The 13,024-nt window shown below is 41.4% G+C and overlaps 1 protein-coding gene across 1 annotated transcript; it reads right to left on the bottom strand.

The window, feature by feature from the left end:
• Window positions 1-9,659: 9,659 nt before the first annotated feature.
• On the bottom strand, window positions 9,660-10,628 carry LOC104359679 (2-oxoglutarate receptor 1). Its single transcript, XM_032997141.2, has one exon. It carries the CDS (start codon window positions 10,626-10,628, stop codon window positions 9,660-9,662), a length of 969 nt encoding a protein of 322 aa, XP_032853032.2.
• Between the last annotated feature and the right edge of the window lie 2,396 nt (window positions 10,629-13,024).

Raw genomic sequence — 13,024 nt, forward strand, 5'->3', positions numbered from 1 at the left:
ACGATGAAGGCTTCATGACACGAGGAATAAGTCACATACATCCCTATACAGCTCTCTCCGTGTTCATCTCGCAATGTTTGTTTAAGCCATTGCGTTGTATAATCCTTGTGTAAATGAAGGATATTTTTGTATCTCATCCTTTGACATGGTCATTGCTTGGGTGCAACTGAGACAATTTTCAGCTGTGTCAGTTTTTAACTTCACATGTAGCTTAGAGATTACCAAGTGTTAGGAATAAGCATTAATGCTTGTCAGTTCAGGAGCAGGTTCCACTGGTGGTGAAGATATCTCTCTAGCAGCTGTCATCCTGCAGGCTGCCGCTTGCTTTAATCTCCCCATCACCTATATTTCTCAGGCACTTGGCAGCCCCTCAATTTCACTGCTGAAAATTATGTGTTTCAGAAGTTTCATGAAGAAATTTAATACTTTGGTTACTGTCCTGGGTTACATTGCAGGGAGAAATCTCCCATAAATTGTACTTCTGAATTTCCTTAATATTTTTTTAATACCCCATTTAGGGTACCAGTCACAGCGTGTCCCATCTCAGAGCTATGGCAAATTAAAGGGGTCTAATGAGAATTCCTTTTTGGACAAGCTCCTGTAAGGGCCATTAAGTTTTCCAACAAACTCAGAGTTTGCAGAGGTAGAGAGCGGTGACACATCAAATGTGCATGAACAGGACTCGGACATAAACAAACCCTCTGAACAGCTCTGGCTCTTACCTACATGTCTGTGTGTGTGTACCTCCACCTATGGTACACACTGGAGTCTTTCTCTTTTTCCCTTGTGATGTCTCCCTGCCTGTTTATTTTATTTATTTTTTGGTCATAATTTTTCATACTCTTTTTTGAATCCTGTAAGGTCATTTTTTTTTCTTTTTTTCTCATAACTCACCAGGTTCTTTCTTTTTATCTCTAGAAGGACCTCCTGCCACCCTTCCCAATTCCCTTCTTGCAACTCTGATGCCCAAAGCCAAATCCCAGCACAGTCCCCTCCTTTGGCCTGCCCTGCACACCCCCCATGCACCCACGTCCTGCCAGCCCTTGGCTTGCACAAGTGAATCAGTGCCTTAAATGGGGTGAGTTCCCCTGTGGGTGTGTGCAGGGATGGTAGGATGCTCCCTGAGGACTGGGAATGGGCAGAGCCAGGGGCATGCCAACTCTCATCTACCACATATTTGAGCTGGGTCTTGTCCTTAAAGGTTTTTACACTTACTTTTATTTCTTCATAATTCCATGTGTTCTATTATATATTTTCTCAATATATATAATATATATAAAGGAGACATACAGGATATTCTGTATTCTTCTTTTCTGCATAACTGTAGCCTCTCATTTAACAAGGCACATGAATATAATCGACGATTTAAACTAGGTTACCTGAAGATAATGATGATCCGGAGGACATTGTAAAAATTCACTAAAGTGCCCTGTAGATATACTTTAAAAAGTTGTAATAATATAAAAACCTACACCTCTTTTTTTTTTTTTTTTTTTTTTTTTTTTTTTTTAAAAAAAAAACTTTTAATATAGAAGTAAAAATCAACCTATAGATGAGACACAGAGGACCAGGTTTATCATGCCAAAGCCTCAGCATTGAAGTCAGAAGTATGGCCACCTCTGACTCTTGGTGCAGGCACTCGTAAGGCACAGTTCATCTGACCCACCTTGGGGGCGCAGATTAATTGAACCTTCCAAGCTCCCATTTCTCCCTGCTGACTATAAAAACACCCTAGACAGCTATCTCAGAGCTGGGCCTATATGTTATCTGAAGTTAGTTAAGGAAATTTTAACCAGAATGACTGCTAAGAAAAAAAGGAAAATTAAAAATAAACCAATAAGGGGTAACAGAGAGATACTTTTGTTTTTTTCAGAGGAGAAAAAAACAGTTCCTTTACAATATGTGGGGCAAAATAGTGACCTTAAGAGAGTGATAACAGCTCAGTATAATGCAATATAAATATTTAAAACATGTCAGATGAGAATGCTCTTTGTATTCTAAGTACATGAATAAGTCTAAACTCCTTGGACAGTGAGACACAATTTTGCAGTGCAGAAATGAGCCATGCAGTTGTCTTGAAATATTAACATCTTAACAGCAAAATTTACATCAAAATTTACACAAGCAAATACCCCAGACTTGAATAGCCCACCCCTGAATACACAACCGAATCCATTTTAGTAGAGAACATTATCATTTATCACACAGGCAAATACAGCTTGTTTACATGGCACACAAAAAAAAAGCAGCTAAATAGCCAGGTGCTATCGATATTAAATATAAATAAAATAGCATATGTAGAGACTGGTCTTTGAATCAGTAGTAAAACATTATTAATTTGTATATAGCAGAAAATGATATCTGAAATATAAAACTTTTGAAAACTGCTTCAGAAGATTTTGCACATCGCTGCAATTACTTTTGCAGCAATTGCTTTTTGTCCCGAAAAGTGATTTCTGTTCTGCCAACTTCTGTCCCCAGGGTCATGCTATTTTTATTCTACAGGAGAGAAAAGGAACAAGTAAAATGTATATTCATATCCAGAGGAAGAGGCTGAATCACAACTTAGCGCTATTATTTTAAAAGAGTTATATTTTTGCATTAGATGCTGTTTCCTTGAGCATGTGTATCTGCATATGTGTGTTTATGTGTCTCTATACACACAAATGATAAGTAGCTACATCGTTTACATTTTTATGGCTGGAGCCCTTGATTGAATTTTCATAATGGCAGGAGGGCCCATTTGGGATTCAGGTCCTGCTGTGCAAATACTGAGACATCTGCCCCAAAGAGCTTGTAACTCTAGGAGGATAAAATGTGGCAGGGGAAATAATTAGGGGGAGATAAAGTGACTCTCTCTGGTTAGATGGGAGGGCCGGTCAGCTCCAGGACAAGAACAAGCTTTTGTACGTCCCAACACTGATTTATTGTTGAATCAGCAGCACCAACCCAGCTTTATACCTGGCTCATGACTAGATTGTCCCTCCCTCTTGTGCTGGTGGGTGGCTGAATGTCCCCGACCTCACCTGACCTGCACAGCAATATCATCCCCTCCCAGAGAAGAATCCCTGTAGCATAAATCAGCCCTGGTTTTCCATGTACACACTTGTGCCCGAGATCATGCCCGAGACTCACATACAGAAAAGATTTTGCTGTTGTTGGAGTTCTTTTTGAGGTAGGAAGGGGAAAGAAAGTGTTTCCCTGCTACAGGCTCTTTTCTCCATCATACATAAAAAGAAAGGCAGGTACCAGGAAGATCCTGAACCCCTACATCTGTCCCCAAGGGGATATCGCTGTCAACTGGGAACCCCCAAGGTTTGGTGAGCTCTGACACATCCCCACGTGCCACCCTTCCTGGCTCTGTGCGTCAGCCTTCCACGGTGCTCTCCCAAAACACCAGCGTGTCCATGTTTAGAGTCCAGCTCCTCGTCTTCAACATGTGGCCATAGCTGGGCAGGGAAGGAGGAAAATTACCTTGAGCAGTGGATGGAGGTGACATGAAAAGTCACTGGGACATCGCTGATCCCCCAGACCTCTCTGGAGCCAAGGTGCCAGAGCCAGCCTGAAAATCAAGCACCTGCATTTGCTCAGGATGGGGAGGTCTGGTTCGCACTTGTGATTCTTGCAGAAGTTTTCTACCTCTGCATTTGCATTGGTTGTCAGCCCTGCTGGTTTTGGGATGAGCCAGACCACCACTGCTCATGTACTCAATTCAGCCCCACTGTGGGTAGTGGAGGAGAAACACGCTGGTACAAATGCAGCCATTTGGCCTTTTCTCTTGGTTCCATGTTTCTGTACCTCCAGTGAGGAATTGTCCAAGTGACCAGGAGAGTGAGTTAAATGGACTGCTTTCTTAAACCTGCTCAAGTCACTTTTGAAGAGTAGTAGACAATATGTCTTCTGTCATGGTTGTAGTACGCAGCAATGAGAATAAAAGCTACAAACCGGTGTGATTGTCCACCGTACCTCCATTGGCAGATTTATGTAAAATTCAGAAACCCCTAACACCCTCATTTCCTTCTACTGTACAAAACCATCATTTATTTTGGTGCTGCCACCATTCCTGTGATGCTGGCACAAGATGTCACAGGAGTTTGGGAAGGCATAACAGATTCAAAATTTCAGCATAATTTGTGGCTAATGCCTGAACCCCTGTTTCATGCTCCCAGCCTAGTGCATGTGCTTTCTTGCAAGTTAAGTCATCCTTGTCTCCATTCCTCAGGGTTTGCATATGCAAACCCATGAGCAGCCACTGAGGTTAATGTTTGGGTAGGTGGTTTTATAAAGTGGAAATCTGCTGTGGGGAAATTCTAGATGGCTATTTGCATTGGATTTGTACATATACAAAAAGAAAGGTTATTGACAGTCATAGATTTTTAAATACAGTGCTTAAATAATGGTATGTTTAATTGAGGTTCAGTTTTACTCCTTGGTATGGACACAGTTGATAAATTGGCAGAAGCTGCTTCTCCTACACTGCTGCTGCAAGACCAACGAGCATTTTCTATGCCCAATCTTGTGTGGTTACACTTCTAAACCACTTGTAACCAGATGACTTGGTTTTGTGGGTTGCTCTACAAAGTCTTTGTGTACAGTGCCTTCCTTCCCCACAGCTGTGCTGGGCATATGGACCCGTTTCTCCTGCTCCTTGTGGGGTCTGCAGGCTGCCAGAGGAAAAAGAAAATGATATTAAAGAAGCAATTGTGTGTGTGTGTGTGATATCCTTCAGAGAAGATGAGAGTCTCATCAAAATTGATATGGGTTTTTGTCCCCTCCCCATTTCATTGTCCCTTATGCACTCCCACGCATGACACACATACAGGTCTGTAGTAAGGTCAGGCTATTTGGTTAGCTAGGCTTGGATTATCTGCTGGGCTCCTTAAGCATCCTAAAAATAGATGTTTCTGTCTCCTTAGAGGTGGGGATCAAATTAGGTGAGTATGTTGCACACCTGGTGAAACTAGCCTTGTGCCCTCCTTCACTGGCACTGTTGTGAAGTCCCTGAGCCCCATGCTGCGAACAGGCAATGCCTGACAACCTGCCACTGTCACACTGCTGGCATCCCCTGGGTTTCTCCTTGAATGGGTTTCTCCCATGTTTGTGTAAAAATGCTTCTTGCTTTTTTTTCCTGGCCGTTGGAAGGTGACTTGGTACAGACAGGTGGAAAACATTTCACTCCCTGACACTTTGTTGACCCGACAGCCTTCTCCCTCTAGCCTTGCTTTCTGATAGCTAAGCCTTTTGTGAGGATGAAGCTGGTGGATCTGCCCAAGGGGTTAAAGTGTTACCTTCTACACTTCCAGAGAAAGCCTTAAACAGACCAGTCAAAAATCCTCAGAGGAGCAGAGCCCTTGATCCCACACTGCTGCAAAGACCCCAAAGATCAGCCTGAAGATGAGAGCAGAACGTGTTCAAGATGGCACACAGTGATACTCCTTAATCAGACTCACTCTTTGCTTCACAGGAGCGATTACTCTTAGTTACCTTACAGAGAGAATTATTTTAGGAACTGTCATTTTTGTTTTAATTATTGCTGGGAATCAGTCACCAGAGAAATTCTGTAATGGCTGAGAAAAAGTCATTCTTGTCCTCTTCTAGTACATCATTTTCTCCTGCACATCTGCACAGGCAGGTGCTGAGGTGTGGAACTGGGTCTTTCCTGAGAACGGTAAAATGCATATTTTGAATATATGTCTCTGTGGTTTGTATGTGGATGTGACAATGCTCTAGACTTGTGAGAACATTACAGACATAAGCAGTAAATGATCATAGTATGATACTTATTTAAGGACTGGTGCTCTACCCATATCAGATGGAGTATATAGGCCTGCCTTTTACTCCTTGAAGATGGTTATTTTCTTTCTCCTGAAGGCAAACATATTAGAGGTTGTTGGAAGAAATCTCAAACCTTTGCACTGTAGCAGTTCTGACAAACTTACAAGAACATTTAAAATTAAAGCTAAAAAGCTAATATAACTTTTAGAGATGTCTAATAAAAAAATAGTTAAATATGAATATGACTCAACTGTTCTCCCTGTCTCTGGTGATGTAAATCTTAAAATACAAGGATCATGTTCTGCTGTTGGATCTGACTGTCATGTCAGCTGGTAGCAGTTTCCTGATAGCAATTTTATAGTCTTTCCCTTTTTTACCCTCAACCCCACTTGAGGATGAATTGTAATGAGGTGAAGGGAGAGTTTAGTGGATGCTGACACCTCCACAGCAACCGTGACTACTGTCTTTGGTTGGCTAATGTCACACCATACAATACCAGGGCTACGGATGAACCTGCCAACAGTTATGGACCTATATCTATCAGCATGGCAGACATGCAGAGGAGCAGTGGGAGTTGACAACAGGAGAAAAATGCAAGTACATATGCACAGAAGACATGTAAAGGGGCTAGGTTATTGCAGCATGGAACAATATGATAGTGGGAGGCCAGTACTGATCAGGAGGGGGGCAAGAGAGCAGGCAGGACTCTTGTATAGATCTCTCTTTCTCTTTTTTAATGACTTCTATTGTAATTGTAAATGTACCATTTGTAATAAAATAGCTTATGGGTTTGTTCTTCAGAGTTTTTAGAAGAATCTGAGAAATCAGGATCTGGCTCATCCTCTTGTCAACTGAGGATGATGCCAGCCCAGATCATTCAGGGCAATGATACTATACTGAAGACGTTCCAGGCATCTTGCATTTAAAAAAGATTACATAGCCTAAGAACTAATGAGTAATTCATCCAGAAAATATCCAGGAGTGCTGAAAGGAGACTAATACAAAGCTTCATTTAAAGTTGAAAGCAAAATCTGCTCCTATATTGTTGCAAAAACAGAGGCAGTTCCTTTTATATCTCAAACACCAGAAGAACCAGACTGTACGATGTAGATGTTAAGGTAAGACTCAACTGGAGTTAATAAAACTCTTGTGTCTATATGCAGTAGAGGTTTAAAGGATAATGTATCAGCCTGATTTTGTTCAAAAAAGCTTGGTGGATTGTCTATAGGATACTCTAAACTGAAAAAACCTCTAAGATGCCATGTTCAGCTTTGCCTCTGGTGGGTCAGCTGCCTCTGGTGTCTCAGGAGCAAGCAGTTGTGAGCAGCACTGCAAGTGTGGTAGAGAAGGTGGTGTTTCCCCTTGGAGACTGGCAAAACCATTGCATCATGTGGAGTGGGAGGCATTTTCTTTACATTTTTTGGATGTTTGCTTCCTGCAACATCTCTCCAAGCTTGCATTAGGTGACCTTCCCTCTTCACCTAAAGAGTTCATCTACAATTTGAGGATGGATAGTGGTCACAGAGGAGATCATGCTGATCTGTGTAGAAGTTTTAAAAGTTACGTTGATGAATACCTAGGGATGGGTTAAAATCAAATGGGCTATTTCTGCAGGAAAATGGCTTCCTCCTCTGCTTTCTGCCAGAGTTTTTCCTTCACAGCCCATCTTCTACCCTATCCCAGATAAACACTGTTCTTCCTTTCCCCATCTTGCTCCTTCCTATGTCCAGGATGGTTTCGTACCTCCTCTCGTTCCTTCAACATCCTCTTTACTTGTTGTTGCCTGTTGCCTGGTGGTTACTTGAAGACCAGGGCACTTGTAGAGGGTTTGGATAAAGAGAAGGGTCATACAAGAGCCTTGAGGCAGCATGTGTTGTTATTGATTAATGGACATTTCAAAGTGGAGAGAAAGAGTAATGAAACATTAAATAAGGCTGTTATAAAAATGTATTGGAGGATTCACTCCGTAGTCATACTTCTGGGCTCTGAATATTATGTTGCTAGTAGTTTTGTATTGCTGTTGGCTGGGTTACCCCAGCTGGTCCTGGGATCTCTCTAGATGGTATCTGCAAGTACTGCACGCACATTTCCTGCGAGTCTATTTTTTTTTTTCCTGTGAGACAGCCCTCATTGCTCATCAGATATGTTATTACCCAAGGCTGTTCCTCACCTAGTGTGACCAATCAGAGCTTCACTGAGTAAAGAAATGGGCAAAACTTACTTTGTATTGTCTATGGGTTGGAGAGAAGGACTTTGGGGTACTGGTGGATGAAAAGCTGGGTATGAGCCAGGAATGTGTGCTTGCAGCCCAGAAAGCCAACCATATCCCAGGGTGTGTAAAAAGCGGCATGGCCAGTAGGTTGAGGGAGGTGGTTCTGCCCCTCTGCCCTCATAAGACCCCACCTGGAGTACTACATCCAGCTCTGGAGTCCTCAGTACAAGACAGACATGGACCTGTTGGAGCGGGTCTAGAGAAGGCCACAAAAATGATCCGAGGGATGGAGCACCTCCCCTGTGAGGAAAGGCTAAGAGAGTTAGGGTTGTTTAGCCTGGAGAAAATGAATCTCTGGGGAGACCTGATTGCAGCCTTTTGATACTTAAAGGAGACTTATAAGAAAAATACTTTTTAATAGGGCCTGTAGCAATAGGACAAGGGGTAATGGTCTCAAACTAAAAGAGGGTAGATTTGGACTAGAGATAAGGAAGACATTTTTTATGATGACGGTGGTGAAACACTGGAACAGGTTGCCTAGAAAGGTTGTAGATGTCCCATCCCTGGAAACATTCAAGGTGAGGTTGGATGGGGCTCTGAGCAACCTGGTATAGCTGAAGATGTCCCTGCTCCTTGCACAGGGGTTGGACTAGATGACCTTTAAAAGTCCTTTCCAACCCAAGCCATTCTATGATTCTATGGATCTGGCATATTTATGTATCTTTTCACTTCTCATCTCTAGACTAAAATGAATCCAGAAATCATAGTTATCAGTATGGAAAACCCTAACAGAAGTGGTCTTCTATTATTGTACTATTAATCCTCAGATGATCACTGAAGGCACTGAACAGGGTTTTATTGTGTAAGCCCCCCTTTTAGCCACCTCTAGAGAGCGGTCCATCTCGCTCTGTGCTAAAGCTGGGCCTCAGCTGTGTAAAAGCAGTCATGGACATTTGGCTCAGTGTCTGTTCTACTTACATTTTATGGTCAATGGAGAGAAACAGGCACTTCTAGGCCATGATTCATCTTGTCCAAATATAGGCATTGAGAATAATTAGGTGAATCACACTCTAAACCTGCTTATTTCTCTCCATTATATTGGGAAATTATAATGGGAAGACAAAGTGATTAGTTTATATGCATACACCTACCCTGTCAATGTCTCCAGGGAGGTCAGATGAACCTCCTACAGATCTAAGACAGGTATGATGAATTGCCCTCTGGAGGGTCTTACCCCTCTACATTGCTTAGCAAACAAGTCAAAGGCAGGCACCTACTTAGATTAGAGCCTTAACTTCTAAGTTACTAAAATTAAATTAAATTGCTCTCACCCTGAATCTGCATATGCCACTAATAAGCAACTATATTTTTTTCTGGAACACTGTTGGCTATTCTCCAAAAGAGGTATCAAGGAATCAGGAAGCAAATGCAGAGAAATTTCTGAGAAATTTCACATTAAATTTATTTTGTATTTTATTTTAAGCTTTTTATTTAAATGGTAAGTTTTCTCTTTTGATGATCAGTTTGTAACTCTGAAACACGGAACAGATTAACTCTCCTTTGGCACTGGTGGGGTTAACCTGAGTACTTGGATGGCAGGGAGGTTGTGCCTGGCTGGTTGAGGGCAGGTTTGGACCCTTTCTCTACAACTCTTTGATGGCATCAATCTCTTCTACTTCGAGTTCTTGTTTTTCCAGAACTTGAGGAGCGAGAGGATCGCTTGCTGGAAGTTGTCTCCTGTCACTACATAAAGCAGTAAGTTTCCAAGAGTATTTAATGCTGCTAAAGGTTTAGCTATAATAAACATAAAAAGGATTGTGTTCTTCAAGTGGCAGCTAACTGGCCATACTCGGAGCTCCAGCCGAATCCCTCGAAAGATGTGGAAAGGGAGGAAGCACACATAGAAGACCACCAAGAGGATGACAGCGAGTCTGCGAGCCTTTTGTTTGTAACAAGCTTGCACGTGGGGCCCAGTAGCCAAGGTGTAAACAATGAGTGTGTAGCACAGAGTGACTGTCAACAAGGGCAAGAAGAAGGCAAACATTGTCAGCAGCCAGTTATACCACCGACTAGTGTCAAGGTCCTCAGCAGCAGCCAGGTCCAGGCAGATTGTCCTGTTCTGTGTATGCCTCGTGGCAATCAAGATGCCCAAGGGGCTGATGGCCACCAGAGAAATCATCCAAACTACTATGCAAGTCACCACTGCCCATCTTCGATTTTGAAAATAAAAGCACTTAATTGGGTGGACAACTACAAAAAAACGGAAGATGCTGAAGCAGCTAAGGAAGATAATACCACTGTACATGTTGAAGTAGAAACAAAAGTGAATAAACTTGCACATGAAGTCTCCAAAAATCCAGTTATTTCCATTAGCAGAGTAGTGTATAAAGAAAGGAAGCGTGGCTATATATAATAGGTCAGTGATAGCCAGGTTTAACATAATGATGGTGCTGCTTTTCCAGGGCCTCATCTTGACAAAGTAAACAAAAATTGTCACGATATTCCCTGGGAAGCACACCAGGAAGATTAGGCTGTAAAGGACGGAGAGATAGGATTTCACCTGTAAGAAATCTTCATCCTTGCAGCTTGTCAATGGGTCTGCGTGGTGAGAAGTAAAATTTCCGGTGCGTTCAGATGCCATGTTTGCAGAAAACTTCTTAAAGCTTTACAAAAATCAGATGTTTAGTTTTAATTGATTTGTTGGGACAAATGCATTCAGTTAAATGTTTTGCTGCTGGAGCAAATGTTTTACGTTTGGCAAGGCATAGTAGAAGGAGGGAATGGGGATTTGCTAACATACCCAGCTCTGACCTAGATAACCCCACTCAAATGTATAATTTCACCCTTCCCTCTCCTTTATGTTCAATTTTGATAATGATTAATTTTATTCTTGCTTTATTTAGTCTCCTATGTTGAAGAAGACAATTACTGCTTACCTGCAAACCTTTAGGAGTAGGAAGCACACATTTAGAGAGCTAGAGTGAGTTTGGGCTTAGATTTTGCAAAACTGTGAGTTAGTTTTAGCCTCTCAGAAAGTGGAACCGTACCCATATTTTATCTTCATTAACCTGAGTTAATCAGTGCTTTGTGCTGATGAAACCAGTAATGCTAGAAGATGTTAGGTTCAGATATAGACCTCAGGACCTGATGCTCCCGTAACGTGACAATCATAGCTTGTTCCCTGAATATGATCTTATTCTCTCGGAGTCATCAGAGTATCGAACTTCTATGAATGCTTAATTTTTTAAAAAATTTGAGCTTCATAGTGGCATAAAACTGATTTAAATGATTAAAGACTGTTTCTCAAAGCACAGAGGGAAGGTGGACAGCACAGACGTTGAGTGAAGGCACTGATCTTGCTTCCCATTTTGTGTGAATTGGAACTAGATAGACTTGTCTCTGAAAAGGTTTCTTGTCTGCCATGGCCAATTTGGGTCTCTCTACAGTGAGTTCAAGACATAACCTTTCTTGGTAGAGTTGTAACCTGAAAGAATGGTAACCAGGATGAAAATCACCTCATCTAACTTAAGATATCAAAAAGTTAGATGCTTAAAGTGGAGAAAATCATCCTAAGGCCCCCTTTTTCATCAAGGGAGAGATGTAGGTTCCGCCAAGACGATCATGTATCTTCTCAGAAGAGAAGTTTCTGAGATAAATTATTTACTTTTTTGGCATACCTATTTCTTTCCATTGGTGACAAAGGCAGCCCAAGGTGACTAGTTCAGATCTGCATGTCTAACCTTCAGATGTCTCAAGTGAGGCAAGAGGCGTGCCACTGTGGATCTTCAGCATCTCAGATGAGCAACACTGCTCCAGATCCTAACCTAGACCATCTGAGAAAATATTTTAAAGTGACTCCATAAAGTGCTAGACAGGGTACTATCAAGCCCTAATTCCTTTCTTTTGTCCCAGAAACACAGTTTTTAAAGTAAACCAATGTTACATTAAGCATATAGGATAAAGTCATGGCATTTAAAAAAAAAAAAAAAGAAAAAAAGAAAAGGAAAAGAAAAATTAAGTGTACCTTATTGTAATCCTGGAAGTCCCGTGAATAGAATTAGGTTTTGATGTGACTCTGTTAACAGAATTTAGCATGTTACCTGTATGGATATTTCTGCATTATCCCAATGACTGGTAGGACATGACAAATTTTCTCTGACAAAGCCAGTCATTAAAGCCAGGACACAACAGAAATTACTTGATCATAACCAGTCAGAAAGATGGGTATCATTTTGTTACTTGGGAGCACTCCAGAGAGGAACTTGAACAGTCTCCCCCTAATTTAGTTAAAACGCTAATGCTTTTCAACATGAATGTTAGCTCTGGTATAGCAGCTCTGAAGTCAAAAGATGCATTAGGTAAAGGCCATGAAGCTTGTTTTAAACAAATTCAGATTTACGTTCATACAAAAGCTAGGGATATGTACATTTTCTTTCTTTTCTGCTTCTTACTGATACCACTGTCACCCACATTTATGCCTCTCACTGGTATACTTCAAGTAAAGTTAGACAAAATTTTCTAGAATATCTGATTCTTCCCAAGTTTAATTTTCCTGCACTGCTGATCGGTTCTTCGCTGCAATCTTGAACCCCCCAAATTGAACATGGAGAAATATTGCTTACCTGAAAACTTGCAATTCTGCTTTTCCCTCTGATATTGCTTTGAGCAAAAAGCACTACAACTGAAATGTATTTATGTCTTCCTTAAAGTGAAGTAGGTTTTAGTATGACTTTGAAGCCATATACATTCTCTCCGTGGCAGACTGAGACTCCATGTGGCTGTATATTAGGAGACTGATAGAAAACCTCAAGTACTGGCTCAGCTATCAGCTCTTAGACCTGGGTGGCTGGATGATATCTCTTTTGTCCTCTGTCATTTATTCTGTCTTGTCTTCAGTGGGCAGACTGTGTTTTGCAGACAGCAGTTCTGCATGCTGAGGTAGACTTGTAGTATTCAAATAACAGCAGATCACATTTAAATCTGTGTGTATGTATGCATGCATGTGTTTATAAAAGAGAAAATTAAATTTATTCTCAA

The sequence above is a fragment of the Tyto alba genome, unplaced genomic scaffold, assembly GCF_018691265.1.
Source record: "Tyto alba isolate M040663 unplaced genomic scaffold, T.alba_DEE_v4.0 Super-Scaffold_45, whole genome shotgun sequence".
NCBI lineage: Eukaryota > Metazoa > Chordata > Aves > Strigiformes > Tytonidae > Tyto > Tyto alba.

Excerpts from the sequence above, each read along its gene's own strand:
- LOC104359679 (XM_032997141.2), bottom strand. The coding sequence starts at position 10,628 with ATGGCATCTGAACGCACCGGAAATTTTACTTCTCACCACGCAGACCCA.